The sequence below is a fragment of the Haemaphysalis longicornis genome, unplaced genomic scaffold, assembly GCF_048455015.1.
Source record: "Haemaphysalis longicornis isolate Haplotype H1 unplaced genomic scaffold, Haemaphysalis longicornis Haplotype H1 scaffold_3, whole genome shotgun sequence".
NCBI classification, from domain to species: Eukaryota; Metazoa; Arthropoda; class Arachnida; order Ixodida; family Ixodidae; genus Haemaphysalis; species Haemaphysalis longicornis.
The window spans coordinates 57,788,619-57,805,384 of record NW_027526335.1 but is presented as its reverse complement, the minus strand read 5'-3'; the positions used below and the strand labels follow the sequence as shown (position 1 = coordinate 57,805,384).

Here is a 16,766-nt window from a genome sequence, read left to right as displayed (position 1 = left end):
CAGTTATGTATGCCTACGACCGCACAGGGTTACCAAACGCCTGCAGCAAAGTACATTTTTGGCGTCGTCTGGCGTACATGAGTGCAACCGGTGGTGCACCTACTCAGTCAAGATCGAAACGTGCCGTGTAGCAGTGGCGGTGCGTCGGGCGTGCTTGGAAAGTCAATCGCGCTTCACTTGAGTCCAGATTGAAAATGCCCGTGTGACTGGGGTATTATGGTAAAAGCTCCAGAGTTGCTTTTTCTGCACATTGACCTGGCTAGTACATGTTTTCTGTAAAATTTTTGAAACCCACTGTGGGGTTAGAATGCAAGCTCTGCCAGTCTGCAGATGGGGGGGTTTGAACAAGTTTAGTGGAAATCGCAGAGGTTCTACAAATTTCTGGCAATAACAGCAAGGTTCGCACAGGTCCTTGAAAACCTTGAAAACAATTGAATTTAGAAGTGTAAATGTCAAGGCCTGGAAAGTCCTGGAATTTTTAAAGGGTCCTTGAAAACCCTTGATTTTTCTGGAGGTAACCAATGGCCCTGTCTTTTTACAAGAATTTAAAGTGTTTGTCGTGAATTTTAGGTGTTAAAAATGTAAAGAAACATTGTAACAATCAAGTTTCAGTGTATTGCGTGAAATTACGAGTTGTGGATTCTCATTATTACGAGGCAACATTGGGAGCAGCACTCCTCAATAGAAGTCATGTCACGATACAATCCCGTGAAAGCTGGCTTCTGTTCTCTATCTTGCATGTTCCATTTAGTCTGTGGAAGGCCTTTCATTGCATGTTTGCTGTGCCTCATACGCTCCATCTGCTTGCTTTTACGTGCAAATGGTGAACGTGTACATAGTTCATCCTGCCTTGCAGCAACACTTGCTGAGTTAATTTCAGCTGATACTCTTGCTGACAAAGCAGGAGATGCAGGCAACATTAACTAAGTTTTGAAATCAAACAGCCTCAGCAAAACACCAAGAAAAAAGAAAAACCTCTAAATATAAATATATGAAAAAAAAATAAAGCTGGGGGAGCATTCATGAACCCATAGGACCTATCTAAATGTGCATTAATGTTCTTAGGTATTAGGCAATATCAAAATTTTGCATTTTGTTGAAAAAGTTATAAATATTCCCAGATAAAACATAAAATGGGGACCTTGAAAATGTGTTTTGTGGTCCTTGAAAGTCCTTGAAAACCCTTGAATTTTTGCTTTTGAAGCCCGTACGAACCCTGAACAGCTTTTGGAATTGCCTCCTTGAAAGTGCGAAACAGATTTTCTAATTTACTTCGCTAAAGATAACTGTGCTAAACTATATTGTGGTTACAGTGAGACTGTGCTCAAAAAATTTGTGTTATTTAAACTGAATTTAAAGGGATTATTTGAATTATAATCTCACTCAGAAATGAAGCTTTTGAGTGTAATGATTGATTGATTGTGGGGTTTAACGCGCCGACGCAACGCAGGCGATGAGGCGCGCCGTAGTGGAGGGCTCCGGATTAATTTTGACCACCTGGGGATCTTTATCGTGCGCCGAAATCTCGTACACACGGGCGTTTTTGCTTTTCGCCTCCATCAGAAAAGCGGCCGCCGCGGCCGGGAATCGAACCCGCGACCTCGTGCTCAGCAGCGCAACGCCTTAGCCACTGATGAGTGTAATGGTATCATGGTATACCTTGGGCATCGGCAGGGGGATGTAAGAGGGGCTCTTCCTGCCCCCTCCTCCACCACGCCAGCACAATTGCCCCATTCCCCCACCCTCTCCCTTTCCCCCGCAATGCAACTAGTTTACCCCCCTCAAGACAAAAGCCTGCTGATGATATGCCCTATTCTTAAGGGGGGACGCGGCTTTCAACTTCGGAAAAATGACCAAAACATCGTTTTTTTGAAACCCACATATTCGGCTTCAGTGTTTCCTATTCTATGCGTCTGCAAAGTTTTTAGGCTGAAAAGCGTCGCAAAGTGGCATAAAAAAATACTTTTGTCGGGCGCGGTGACAAACTATCAGCGCAAAAGGGCGAAAAAACAGCAATTTTCGGAGCGCTCTATCTCCGCAACGGTGCCACCGGGCGCGGCCATTTTGATATGGTTAGATCGGCCGAGCGATCGTCTTTCCGGTTCCGCTCGTCTCTTTTATCTTCGTTCATTCACAAACGCACAAACGGCAGAGAAAAGAAACGACGCACAAACGAAGCTAGAAATACATGCTGAAGCGCTATTGGTCCTCCGGTCGGGGCGCAGAACAACGACCCTCCTGATTGGATGTCACGGGCGCAACGCAAGATGGCGGCCGCCTGAGCTGCGTAGCGAGCGGTTCGAGTTCATTTTCGCCGCTTCGCTCGGCCGAGTTTCTGTTCAATCTATGGTATTCAACACGGACGTTATCGCGGTGGGAATGCCGGAGATAACGAGCCAGATTACAGGAAGTTGTGTGGCTCGAAAGGAGGAGGTCACCGGACGCTTCGTGGTGCGCGTGACTCTACCGTCGCCAGACCCCGGAGGGTGACGCGGTGTGCGCGCTTGCGATAGCGGTTCGTGAAGTGAACTTTTAGTCGGGTTTGCGATGTTTACACGCTTAGTTATTGCTGTGTTTTGACTGTGGGCTCGCTAGCCTTGAGAAAGAAACGGTCGACGCGTCAAACGCTGCGGCGCGCACGGCATAGCCGACGCGCATTGGAGCAGCACATGACTGGGCAACCGGTTACGATTGAACGCCAGTAGTTGTAATTAATGCCTGCGACGTTAGATTTAATCTTAAAAGCGACCTGACCAGCCATATCAGGTATAATCAAAGTTCGATATGTCGCGGTAAGCGTGCGCTGCAATGCGCGCGAGCCATATCGCCTTTCTTGCGCAACGTTTCCCGTGCACTTGTAATTTTCATGCAAACAGGTTTGAGTTAGTAATATAGGAATAAAAATATGTTCTCTGCATTAAAAATGTAGGTTACTGTCGCAGCATTTAACAGTGATTTTTTAGTGAAATTATTGATACCATTGCTTAGGGCATACTGGCTTTGCTGCGAGAAATATTGGATGCCTTGAATGTCAAAAGTAGTAAAAAATATGCTCTTGCATTGAAGTTGGGAGTTATGCAGAATACTCTACGAAGCTTCAAAGTAGCTCATTTTCATCCTTGTGGTATGCAAACTTTTGGCAATGAACACCTGCACGTATGAGTACTAAGTTGCTGTGCCAGGCAAGATGATAAAACATAAAAAAAGCCAAAAATGTTCAAATTTAAGTAAAAAAAATGCCTAACTTGTTGCCATGGTGACAACACTGCAAAAGGAGGCTGTTCAGTGTGATACAGCCAACCAGCTAACCTACTTTGCATTGAAAGCCCATTGAAACCCATCTCCCCCTTCATTTGGTCTGCAAAGTGGGGTATGTACTCTTCACAGAGGAGCTGAAAATGATGTTTTCTGGAAAGAGAAAGGCTGTAAAAGGCACTCCAATTTCAAGGAAAGGCATTCCAGAAGCCCCATGTTCAAAAGGACATGAAAGGCTACAACCGTGACGACTTTTGATAAGTGAAACCTATGTTGCAACTTCGGAAGCCGTTTTCTCAAAACAGTTTTTTTTGCCACCTGTGTCGCTTGTACCAGGGATTTCTTTGTGACCGCTGGGTCTATTTTGATTCCGTTGCATGAACAGTTCAGGTCGTGACACTTTTGGTTTTCCAGATTTGTTTTTTGTGATTTTTTTTATTCAAATAATCGTTCACAGACATGCCTATTGCACATTAACCTTTAAAAAAAATAAAAACTAAAAAACATTGTGTTGTAAAAAAAAATTCTAAAACTGTCACGACCTCGTCCATTCATTTGGGAATGCAAAGCACTTCGAACAAGTTTTCTATCATGTTTTATAAGCCGCTCAAGCTCGGTACAAGCGGAACAGAAAGAAAATTTAATACATAAAAAAGTTTTCAAAATATTAGTTTGAAATTTTTATGGTGTTATCACGGAAGCATTTCCAGTTGCTGTGCCAATTTTCATCAAAATCCACAAAGAAATAAAAAAGTTGATTTTGAAAGCCACTTCTCCCCTTAATTGGTTCAGTCTCAGATCGTGCTTGTGTACTTTTGGATATCCTAGACAGCTGAGAGGTCTTCACACTACTAGGTCCGCCATAGCTCTCTCTCTCTCTCTCTCTCTCTCTCTCTCTCTCTCTCTCTCTCTCTCTCTCTCTCTCTCTCTCTCTCTCTCTCTCTCTCTCTCTCTCTCTCTCTCTCTCTCTCTCTCGCCCCTCCCGCCTTTACTGCAACTTTCTGATTTTTCCCCCCTTAGTGGGAAGTAGACCTGTCTTCTCCTTCCTTGCTTTGTGCTTTTATGCGCCTCGCCAACGCAACACTGGCCCGCTACCTCTAATTCAAGAATTTATTCCAATCATACTGAATTGCAATGTGGCATTTGTAGGCTTGTGCGAATAGTAATATTTTAGTTTGAAGCGAATAGTCTTTGGGGTCGAATACTTTCGAAGCGAATTCGAATAGCTGTCAGGTGTCACTGAGCTTCCGGGCCTGGCGGGACCTTCATAAAAAAGTTCTATACCTCATAAAAAAGTTCTATACAGTGGAATCTTGATGATAGGTTTTTGGGTGGTACGCACTTCGGGATAATACGAATATCTGATAAGTCCCGGCGAAATCGGATTGTTTGTAATGGGAAAAATTTCGTCTCTTACGAACGGGCCTGCGCGGCCCGGCGGATGATACGACCGAGCCAGTGAGGCACCCGACCGCCGAGCGAGCAAGCGACGGCGACGTACGGGCTCTCTCTCCCCTCTTTGTCGCTCTTCCTCCAGGAACGGCTGGGCTGTTGTTTTCTGCTCGCGAAAACGCGCCGCGCACGTCACAGGCGCGCTGACCTGCCACGGAACCACCCACACGCTGCGCGGTCGGTGGCGACAACATGGTGGCAGCTTCGGCCGCGAAGTGGTGTCGGGAGCTCGACCGACCGCTTTTAAGCGCTCTCTAAAATGCCGCTCAAAGCATGCACGAAGTTTTTTGTGCGGTAAAGGAGCTTATAACGTGGGTGAAAACGGTACTATAAAACATCATCCGCGCCGCTAGTGGAAGAGCCCATTCAATAGCTGCCAGGGTGGTAAGCCTAAACATACCCGGCGGAGCCAGCCAGCTGTCTCGACCGCTTCGAAACCGCCGCCATAAGGCGCGCGCCTCAATTTCTAGCCAAGGTAGATGTTGCCGCGGGCGTGGAATCATCGACGCGGGCGCCGAAAAAACGCATGCGCAACGCCGACGCGCGTGAATCGTGTGAAAAAACTGAATGTGGCTTAGCTTGTCTTGGCTTCACATGTAGTCAAGATGTAGGCCTGGTGTCAATGGCACTGCGGCTTGCCTAATGAAACCGAAACTTGAACGCAGTTTTGATATTCGTTCACCCCAAATACTTCGAAATATCGGAAATTTTAAATTCGAGTCAAAGCGGATTCGAATACTGCAATATTCGTTGGAATATTCGAAACCACTGAATATTCGCACAAGCCTAGGCATTTGTCATTCTGTTCTGGCGGTGTATGGTCAGCTCTGCATCTGCATAGGAAATTTTTTCCTTACCATCGCTTTGTTAAGGAAGTGGTTCTCTTTTCACCTGCAGCTCAACCGCAGCGACAGCGACAGTGCCATGCCCTTGTATCGAAAGAGCGGTCCCTTCCACAGGAACGCCATGGAACGGAGGAGCCTGCGCTGCAAGAAGGTGAGGCAGGAAAGAACCTGGCAGTGACAATGGCGCACAAGCTACACTCCAGTCCTACTTTCGCTGCCCTTTCTGAGTGAGGACTGTCCATTTTGTTGTGGGAAAAAATGGGGACGAAGGCAGTACGAGTTCCAAGTTTTCAGTTACACTCAAACTGCCGTATCTTTGAATTTTGCTGATGCCAAGACGTGCGACCATCCATAGTGTGAAAATGTCGGGTTTTGTTTTGGTGCTGTTTGCCCTTCGGTGGCCATGCACAATTAAAGTTGTAATGATCATCATCATCAACAACAAAATATCAGCATTCAGTGGGCAGAGTAAGGTTGGTGCAGTAGTATGCTGTTGTGCTGGCTCAGTAGCCTGTAGTTTTTTATTGTCACAAGTGTGATAACCTCCCGGCCATGTGTGGTGGTTCAAAGCGGCTCTCACTGCACTGCTGTGCCTGCAGCAGTCGGCAGCCCAGGGCGGCCAGGGGGCGCCGGGCCACTCGGCGGGGTCGCGGACGTCCCTGGACTTGGCCCTGGACCTGCAGGCGTCGCAGACGCGGCTGCAGCTGCTGCAGGAGGACCTGACGCGCCTCAGGGAGATGAAGAGGCGCCTCGAGGACACCAAGGCACGAGGTGCGATTGCAGGCCCAGCGCCTGCTTATAGCTTGTATCCACTGGCAAGGCACGCATGCAGGCAACCATGTGAGTGTGCCATCACTGGTTACGTCGGGCTCCGCGAGATGGCGGTACTTGTCCGTGCTAAGCAGCTCATGGTGTGTGTTGGACATTGCAAACTCTACCCCACCGAACAGAAAGTAATGCCTTGGCTCTTTTTTTCTCTCTCTCTCCTGGCGTGCGGGTGCAGTGGCACAAGCCACACCATGTCTGTGGCGCATTGGCCATGTCCGTGGCCGTTTCCAGCAGTGCCAAGCAAAGAAATTGACAGCTAAACTTTTCACTGAATACCACCTATACGTTGCAATCCGGCACTTATCATGGTTGCCTGTATCAAACTGTTGGGTGGCATCTCTGTAAAAATGCATTTTGTGTATTGAGTTATTAATTGTATCGCACTGCAGTAAAACCTTGTTATAATGAAGTTGGAGGGGGATTTCTAACTGCCTCGTTATAGCCATTAGTTTCTTATAGCCATTGTCCACAGCTGCTGCCAATGAACAAGCCGGCCGGGAAGAGAATGAGGTCATCTTTGTTGGAACACCTAGTCGAGGAAGATATAGATGGTAGTCACTGAAAAGTCTAGCGGGCGATTTCTTCTCTTGGCAACACTGGAAACCGCCGTGTCTGCCACTTCGGCCTAGACTTGGCGTGGCTTGTGCCAATGCGCCTGCACCTCGCAGAAAAAGAAAAACGGTGTGTGTCGTCCGCCCCGTTTCATCCGATTCATGGCGGTGGTGTCGAAAGATATATCATTATTAACCGCACTCGCATTATGTGGTGGCACTCTTCTTGTCATTGAGAACTTCGCATCACCGAAGAATGAAACCCCGGCTACGAACAAAAGCGACACAACACGCAAGAGGCTGACACTGCAATCGCCTGCAACCACGGATGTCGACACGAGTGCCCTCTAATGCATAGCTGAGTATTTTGCGTCGAGGCATTACTTTGCATTCGGTGGGGCACAGTTTGGAACATTGAAAAGCTGTTGCTGTCATGTGCTATTCTTTTTTGGGTACCAGCACGGGCAATGACTGCCATCTCGTGGAGCCCAAACCAGCGACGGCGCACACGCATGGTTGCCCGCATGCGTTCCATGCCAGTGAATACAACCTATACTCTCCACTGAATGAGGCAGCAGCCTGCCATGCGAAAACAAATGACAGCAAGCATTTACCACTTTATTCACGCGGAACGGGACATCATTGAATGCTCTACCTAGCTGGTAGGGCTCATGTTGCAGTAAGGAAGTCCTTGATTGATTTTCACCACATCATCTTCAGGCAACTGATCACTCGAAGATGACGTGAGCATGCTAAAAATTCAGCTCCTAGCTATTGTTGACACATTCACTTCTGTCCTTGTTAGGCACTCCCTTCACAGCTTCTACAACCTCTGCATCTATAGACTTTCCTGTTGTCTACGTGTCAACATTGACGCTGCTAGCATTTGTGCAGAAGAATGTCTTGTGACGCTAGGGCTTGGTTGCCTGCAGCACCCTCGTTGGCAGCAGCACCCAGATCATTGCGGTTATCATCAATGTTGGCACCAAATAAGGCATGCCTAAAGCAGTTGGCTATGGTGTTTGCAGGACTATGCACCTTTGTTGCATGTTGGTAGCCATATATGATTATTGTTAGGCACTTCAGGGGGGACATGGCTCGTAAAACTATTTATTTTAAATTTCAAGTAAACCCTGTGAAACTTCTCAGTCTTGCTGATTTTCCCCCACTGGTTTCAAATCTGGCATTATTTTTTGAGTAAATCGATTAGTTCCGAAGATAATTAGAGGTGATTAACCATTTTTGGAGGAAGACAAAGCAGTGTTAGCCATAAAACTGTAATCTTTAATTTTCTAACACTATGAACACTGGTGAATGCAATAAGAGAAGTGGTTTCTTAACCGCTTAACCACTTGTAACTAATTTTATAGCTCATTAAACTTTGGTGTTTGAAATGGGCACTCAAAATGGTTCCATGCCACTAGTGCCACCAAAGTTTAATGAGCTGTAAATTAGTTCTAAGCGGTTTCATTCACCATTGTTCATAGTGTTAGAAAATGTAAAGATTACAGTGCTATGACTAACACCGTTTTGTCTATTGTTCCTCCAAAAATTACTAATTATCTCTAATTATCTCAATAACTAATTGACCGACTAAAAATTGATGCCATATTAAAAATCAGTGGGGAAAAGCAGCAAGGCTGAGAAGTTTCACAGAGTTTACTTGAAAATTAAGAAGTTTTTTTAAGAGCAGTGTCCCCCCTTCATGCAGAAATTTAGAAGTTGACTGATGACACACTTGTGGAAACCCGACTTGAAGGTCGTATTAACTTTTTGGTCCAGTGGTTGCAAGCATGAAGCAGAGCTCAATATTCCAGTGCACAGCAGCGGTGTGGTGGGCGGTGCGTTTGTTGAGGACTTGCAGTTCTGCTTGCCAGGCCACTCATCCATTTTCTGGTTGGGCTCATCACTAACATCCAGTTTCCTTTTCTCGTTCAAACATGTCGGCGTTCAGTAGATGAAGTAAGGCTGATACAATTAGTGATGCACTTTAGCCAATCATGAGGGCCAGCACCTTTACCGATCACGGATGTTTATACAAGCCAGCGTTGCGTACCTTACCCTGCTCACCGCCCTGGGAGCGCTTGCCTTTGAGAAAATGACATCGTGGGACCCCATAACCAATGTGGTATGCAAACAGATGCTGACAAAAGTAACCTATTAGCTGTTGTAGAGGAGCATAATTCCTTGCTCATCATTTCCTCTAATGTAAATATTTCACGCAGTGATGCATTGACGTCATTTGTGTGAGATGAAATATCGTGGTGAACATTGGTCTGTGCTATTTTGTGGACGAAACCTATACCCTATGCATTTTTCTAAAATTCATTCTGTGCTCTGCGAGGACTCAGCTGAAGGAATGCTCGTTTGTTTCCTTGCCCAGGGGAAACGGAGATACCCGCATGGCTAGCCGATGACGAACAACTGCGACAAGTGTTGGCGGTGGCCGATCGCCAAGTAAGGCTCCTCCTCCCCCCATTCTGTAACACAGCATGGTAGTGGTGACGGAAGGCCCTTTGCAAGACCCGTGCCAATGCTACCGTTTCAGGCCTCAAGGCAAACAGTGGAGGAGAAGAAGACTGAAAAGTTGCTCAAGAAGACCTCTCGGGAGATCTACAGGTTGCGCAAGAGCCGCAAGAAACAGCCTGACATGGCCTTCTTCAAGTGCGTCTCTCCCTCTCTCTGCTCTTGCTGTTTCTACTTTTGGTCCTTTCACGTTTTGTGAAGTGTCTGCCACGGCGTGGATAATGAAGCTTCCTGGGGAAAGTAGCCGAGAAAATGAGTGTAAACAGCCTGTGAACAGAATATGCTGCCCTAGCAACTGGTTTAAATCGTAAAAGCACCACGGTGTTATTTCCATAAACTTTCTTGGTTGACCCCCCATTTGTGGGCTTTCTCCTTCAACCTCTCTTTTCTTTTGCGCTTAATTTGTAGCGATTGGGGTACAAACCTAAGCTGTGCTATTTTTCAAGCAGGAAAACACTCCAGCAGTACTTATGTGTGTACAAATGTCTTGAGTCAGGCCTCGTTATTGAAATGTACCAGTCGTAGCCCCAGTAGAGGACGTAACACACTTGGTGTATCAAAGTTCATTCCTACTTGCTGTGGTGGCCTGGTAGCCAAAGCTGTTTGGTTTCCCCATAGGCAATCCTGGAATGCGCACATTTGCTCAGATCCTTGTTGAAGCTAATTTGGTGCCCTTATTCCTAGCCTTTGGCCTAGCATAGCATCCACGTCAAATAAAATGTCTGCTGTTCATCTTACAGTGAACGTTTAATTGATATGTTGGCCAGAACCTTTTATTATATCTGTTGCTCATGTGGCCAAAAATCTCCTGCTCTATTTGTTATTCATGTTAGGGAGGGACGGGTGCCTTAGTTTTATTGTTTTGGGAGGGGGAAGAGGGGGTTCCTCTCCTGGAGAAAAGAGGAGGAGTAGTGTTAGTGAGGAGCAGGATGACCTACCGTAAAGTTCCGAAAGAACGCCCACCCAAAGTAGAGAGATATCAAGTGAAAAGTGCGGAAGGGGCGATCTTTCGGATCAGGTGCGAAAAACTACAAAAAAGTGGCCGCACCACCAACCAAATCTACGGAGGTATCAGGGAAAGATACAACATGAGCAAACTTTCTCGTCAAGTGCAGAAAGGACAGATAAGTGACCGCATCAACACATGAATGGATGATTCGCATTTATTTTGTTTACTCATTGGCGCTAAAGCCATCGATTTTAGGGGGTGGGCGATCTTTGGGGTCTTTTAGTAAATTGAATATTTCGCCACTAAAGGGGAGTGGGCGATGTTTCGGGGGAGGGCGCTCTCTCGGGGCTTTACAGTAGTCTGTTATGGCTTGCCTATTGACTTGTGAGGCTGTATTACATGATGGTCTGATTTGATGGACGGCGTGAAACATTGTTTTCTTTACATTTCCCCTTCCTAGGGAGAAGATGGCGTTTTTCACGCGGGCTCAGTCCACCGTTCCCGTGCTTCCGCCCGAGGCCGACATTGCCGAGGAAGAAGCAACGCCCACCGGCGCCTCGGCAGCGTCGTCACCCCAGCCGGCTGCCCCACAACGCTACGAGTACACCGTGGACCCTGTGCTTGGCGTGCAGGTGTGACATTGAAGCTCAAGTGCCTAGAGTGCGCTGTCTGCCCAAGTGGCGCCCCGCAGGGGCTGCCTGTTGGAACTCCTCGATCAAAGTACGGCCTCCTGGAAGGCCCCGCCTCGTGGGCTAGCAAGACCACGGCCGACCACCGCCGCTGCCGCCGAGTGCCCCGAAGAGCCCTCGTCCTCTGCGCAGGGCCTGCGTGTACGTACCTGAGACCACCTACACCTCCCGCCCTCCACTCCGCCAGCCACGGCGCGCCGAGGACCCTCCCATCCGCGCAACGGCTTCGGTCAGGGACACTTGCGAAGCGCCGCTGCCCACCAACAAGCCTTACCTCTCTGCCACAGAAGTGCCCTTAAAGCGCTCCTGTGGTGCCTGCTGTAAATTATTTGGAAGCCCTTTGTGTGTGTGTTTTTTTGTATAATTATTATTGTGATAAAGTACAAAAGGGGATTGGTGCTGTTGGCCCTAAGGTGTACAGGAAGGAGCTGCATTGTAACATCACTACCACCACCACCAGTGCCTGGACTTATTTTTCTCTCTCTCTCTCTCTCTCTGCCTCTCTCTCCACACCATCTGGGCCGACCGCACCAAGACGTCTGTGCCTGTGAAAACACACCCTCCACTTTTCGGACAATAAAGGTAGAAAACTGTCGTAGCTATGTCCCACCTTTTTCTCTCAAGAGGGAGGATGCAGTACTGCACAGCAATGTGTGCTGCTTTTGAACGTGCACGTAGGGGGGAAGAAAAGGCTTATTGGAGTGATATAAAGGACAAATCTGAGGACACCTAATGCGAAGAGCTGCAAATGTGAAAGCATAAATGTTCACTTGAATGCTGCAGGGTGCTGTGAAGTAGCACGATGGAACACTTGTCATTTTTGTCCCCCTGTACCCCTGCCCTCCACCATATACCTCCAACAACATACCCCTACAGCTGCCCTGCCTGCACTGTACAGGGGTCCACATACCACCCTGTATGGGAATGCACCCACCACTTTCCCCAGAACAGTGGGAAAGTGGGCTGACCAGCTAATGGCTTGAGAACCAGTCAGTTGGGCCAGAGCAGCAGCGATAGCTGCGGCTTTTTGGAATATGAAGATGCCTCCCACTTTTCTCTATTAATAGTTGAACCTCGATGTAACAAAGTCGGTAAAACTCGTAATTTCCTTCGTTACATGGAAATTCACAGAAATTCGCAACGACGCGGCTCGTGAGCCACAGGCGCGCTGACGCAGCCGCAAAGGCCACCCACACGATGCGGGTAGCTCCGGCGAGTGCTTCCAACCGCTTGCTGAAACGCAAGACGAGGGGAAAATGAAGTTGTTCATGCAGGGAAAAAGCTGATACTGTGGGCGAAAAGTGCACTTCAAAACGTCATACGTGCCACTTAAACTGGGCTGCGGGAGCTACAAAATGTACGCTTGGGAAGAAGCACGATGTTACGAAGTGTAGCTCCTTTTTCACTCGGGACAAAAATCTACCCCATTCAATGATGAACAACCTAGATGACCTCATAATTGCTTAGTTGTGCACAGGTAAGAAGAAAAGCACCAACGCATGCATCACCTTCCCACTTACGCATCACCGTAAAAGAAAGAACTGCACGCGTACCACGCTGGCTGCGTGCGTCACGGCATGGGTATGGCATGGGCCTAGCGCCGACCTGCGTTTCGTCGTTCGAGCAGTTCGAGGCATAAAATTTTGGTCGCCACTACCGGTTTGAAATAACTTGCTTTCTGAAAGTCACGTGATGCAAGTAAGGTGTTTATTTTTGAGTAAAACAATAATATATACCAAGAAAACTTATACAACATCAAAGTTGTTACAAAAATTACATTTAAAAAGGCCTAACTCAAGCCTATTTCGCGAACAAGCGAGACGCAATGTCGTCTGCTCAACTCGGCTTCAGAGTTGCATACCTCGATCGCGAACAACGCTAATCAGTGCGCGTCGGTTGCACTACCCATGGATGTTCTGGCATATATTTCCACGTGGTAAGTACGAGTCATCAACTTATCCTTTTTGCACTTCTAGTCTGCCCAGATGATAAAAATTTGTGAATGCGCAACCGAAAAATGTACCGCCTTTATCTGCAAGTTGGGTAATTGGCGAAGCTAAGCCAATTAATAGTTTTAATTGTGTGACTGCAGACGATCGGTTCCTTTCAAATTCATATGGAATCATCATCACCAGTCTATCTACGTCCACTGCAGGGCAAAGGCCTCTCCCATGAATCTCCAATTACCCCGGTCCTGTGCTAACTGCGACCAATTTATCCATGCAAACTTTCTTGATCTCATCTGCCCTTCTAATGATTGAAACTATAAACAAAAACTAAATCCCCGAGGCACTTAACACTGCTTATGTCCTTTGACGAAGGCGAAAGCCTGGCGTTACTTATTAGCAACTCCTTGACTGCTACATCATATTTGCGTATCTTTTTTCGCATTCGTTTCTTCGTCTTGTGACAAGAATTACTTCGAGCGGCGGCTTCTCGACTACACCGTGTTCGCTTCTCTTTCTTCCCTCTGCTGAGCCCAAGAACGTGGGATCGATCCCGGTGGTGATGGCTGCTTTTCTGATAGAGGCGAAAAACGAAAACACTCATGTGTCGAGATTTCAGCGCACGTCAAAGATCCCTGGAGGTCCAAATTAATACCAGGTTAATTAATACTCATTGTTATTAATACTCATTGATCAGGTGTAGATTCGGTGCTTTAAACACCAAAATCAATCAATCAAACCCCCTTTCAAATGCAGAGCATTTCAGTAACCCACGATGTCACCCGCGTTGACGTCCGTAGTCTGCACCGCACCCCTCCCTACTATATAAAAAAAACAATACTATCCGGCGCCCGGTTTCGATCCCTCGACCCTGCGGGCGGAACGCAATGTACCTGGTGCTCTACCCACTGCGCCACAAAGCTGACACAGAAGGGTACACTACGAACGCGCCTTATATCGTTGACTCATTCGAATTACTGCTGACGAGCGCTCTCTCGTCAGCAGTTGCCACAAGTGCAACAACATTAACGTAACGCAAACTACTTAACGTCGTGCGCCCCCGGAAATGCTCTGCATTTGATCGTGCCCCTCGCGATGGGGATGTTTCACTGCGTCTTCTCTCGGTTGCGGGACCCGTGGCGCCATCTGGCGGAGGCGCGGCACAACTCGTAGCACTTTCTTTGAAAAAGCGCTTCGAAAGCGCGGCAAATATGAAATAGGGATGACGCGCTTTCGAGGCAATCCGCCGACGCGGCTGCTTTGTGTACAGACTCGGCGGCGAGCGTCCCGGGATTCTGGTGCCGACCGAACCCCATTTTTTTTTCAATTGGCTAGTGGCTGCTTCACTGGTAAGCCCGAACCTGACATTTTACTGGGTTCTTTTCCTCAGAAATAAATGTCAATTAACGTAGTTGCAAAAGCGCGATGGAATACTTGTTATAATTTACGAAAGAAAACGACGACATTGTCGCCGACAAACATCCACGCGATCAGCCGTGCACTGGCCGTAGGCGACTCATGTGCGGCCAGTCATCTCTTTCCCCGCTAAATGCCCTCTTTCTATCTGCTCGCATCCTCAGTAACCAGATAAAGATAACAATTGAAATAAACGGAGTGGACAATGTGTCTATATCAAAGGTACTGAAATGCTCACCTAGAGAAATTTACAGCATGCAGTTTCTGGCACAGAGGCTGCCTTTAGTGACAAACCGGTAGGCGCAGGCGGTTCTTCCGAATTTCTGAGGCGGTCGTTTTCTTTCACATTTTACACCACTTTTCCTGCACAATATTTGGAAATCGTCTTTTTTAAGCATGGTCCGATTTTTGTTTATTTGCTGGAACAACTTCTGTTTCTCTCCCAGCCTTCTTTCACCAAGCTCCGCCTGTGGTTCTTCAAGCTTCATCCTAGACTCACGAAAATTGATCTAAATGCAGCGACTATTTGTCCTGCATATGTTGCCATTAACCGTTTTTACTTGCACTGCGTAGACCGGCTCAAATTAGCACACTCTTCATCGTTTATCCCGTTGACAAATCGGTAATTATTTAACAAAGCGCGAAAGAAGAAAAACTACCATGCGCGGTTTGCGGCGGCCGCACCAACTAAGCTATGACGTTGGGAGGAGGGGGCACCGTGATTGGACGATGCCCAAGGTTAGCAATCAAACAAGTTTCGGTTTCGGTTTCGGTTCTGTAAAACATAACCAATGGCGTTGCTGGATGGGCATTCTCAATATCCCAGTAATCGTAGTACCGCGCTTCCGCCATGTTGTCGGCTGTAAAATGCATAAGATAAGCCTCCCAGGACGGCTTGGAATCGTAGCATTCACTAGCCGAGGCCTACGCAGTGCATGAACGCCCTCCACGTCCCAGCAGACGCACAAATGCATGCGCTTTTCCCCCATATTTGGAGCTTGCCTTACTCATGCCTGTATCGTAAAAAGCGTGTTCGCACCAGGCCAAGGGTCTGATGATTCTGTCCTGTGCCCACTGCCCGCAAGCAGTCGGTGCTTATGGCAACAGCACGCCAACGAGAACTCGCTAGCGCGCCAGTGCCAGGCTGCGCGAGTTCTGCGGACTAGTTCGTGGAGCAGTGAACGTTGCGGCCCAAAAAAAGGTGAACTCATTATATAAAACATCGGCGAAAAACAAAAAAGTTACCTGATAAAAAAAAAAAAGCTTGCACCCTCGTGGATTTGAACTTGTGACGGGCAAAATACTACTTGCGATAATACACCTAGCGCTCTAGAGCACACGGCCACGGGCGGGGGCTCGACCAGCAATGGAAATATAAGGTATATAATGTATGACCAGTTTACACTTTTATTTAGTTTTAGTATTTCAAGCAGCTTAGGTGACTAGTATTTGTTGTATTGCGCTCGTGCAGTAAGCGTCCCCCGAGTTTCCACAATAGCTCACGTCTAGCAAATGCATTTCTTAGACGGAAAAGCGTTCGCAGATGCGTAGTCGTGCTGCTGACCGCTGTGCTTGTTCGCCCAGCGCAAAAAAGTGCATCCCGCACCCTAGTTTCCGCTGTACGGTAAAAATATCAGTTGATTTTGTTTCCTTAGTACCTATATTGACTTTGCTGACTCTTCTACAGTCAAACCCGGCTATAACGAACCCGGATAGAGCGAATTATGCTATATATCGAACAAAAAATAATCCAGTTACGGAAATACATGGGAAACATATTCCTTATAACGAAGTTCACATCCGATATATCGAACTTTGGGCGCCTAGAATCGCCGCCGAAATGCATGATCTCGGAGCGGCGATTGAGATGTGGATTGGCCACGACCACGGAGCAAGAGCCGCGACTGAGACATTGCGCCTCGCACGGAGCGACGTGACGCCCAATACTTTCCGTAACTGTTATCGACGCGCGGGACTCGCGACGGAACCCGCCCTGTCAGCGAGTCCGGACCAAGACAGCAGCATCGGTGAACTGTGGAAAGAGCTCGCCAGCGTTCCCGATGATGTCGCGAGTGAAATCCGTCCGGCGCTTATAATGAAGCGCTTTCGGCAGTCGATGTGCTCCGCCAATGCTTCTTAGATTTTTGAGGACGCGGACTCGAACTGGTTCAAACAATGTTTCGTGTAGAGAATGCTATGCTGGTTGAAGCCGCCACAAAGCAAGTGAAAACAAAAATCACCGCTTTTTTTTTTTTTTTTTCAACGTGGGCAGTTAAGGCTTTGTTACTTGTTACTTTGTTACTTGCAAT

At 47.5% G+C, this 16,766-nt stretch overlaps 1 protein-coding gene across 1 annotated transcript in view; it reads left to right on the top strand.

Moving 5' to 3' along the window:
* The window catches only part of Kibra (WW and C2 domain containing protein kibra), a 37,087-nt gene extending 25,382 nt beyond the window's left edge, over window positions 1-11,705 (top strand). The window contains 5 exon segments of the mRNA XM_077703195.1: window positions 5,605-5,703; window positions 6,155-6,323; window positions 9,315-9,388; window positions 9,480-9,595; window positions 10,867-11,705. Of these exon segments, the coding sequence (XP_077559321.1) occupies window positions 5,605-5,703; window positions 6,155-6,323; window positions 9,315-9,388; window positions 9,480-9,595; window positions 10,867-11,044 (636 nt within the window). The 3' untranslated portion in view covers window positions 11,045-11,705.
* The last annotated feature ends 5,061 nt before the right edge of the window (window positions 11,706-16,766 follow it).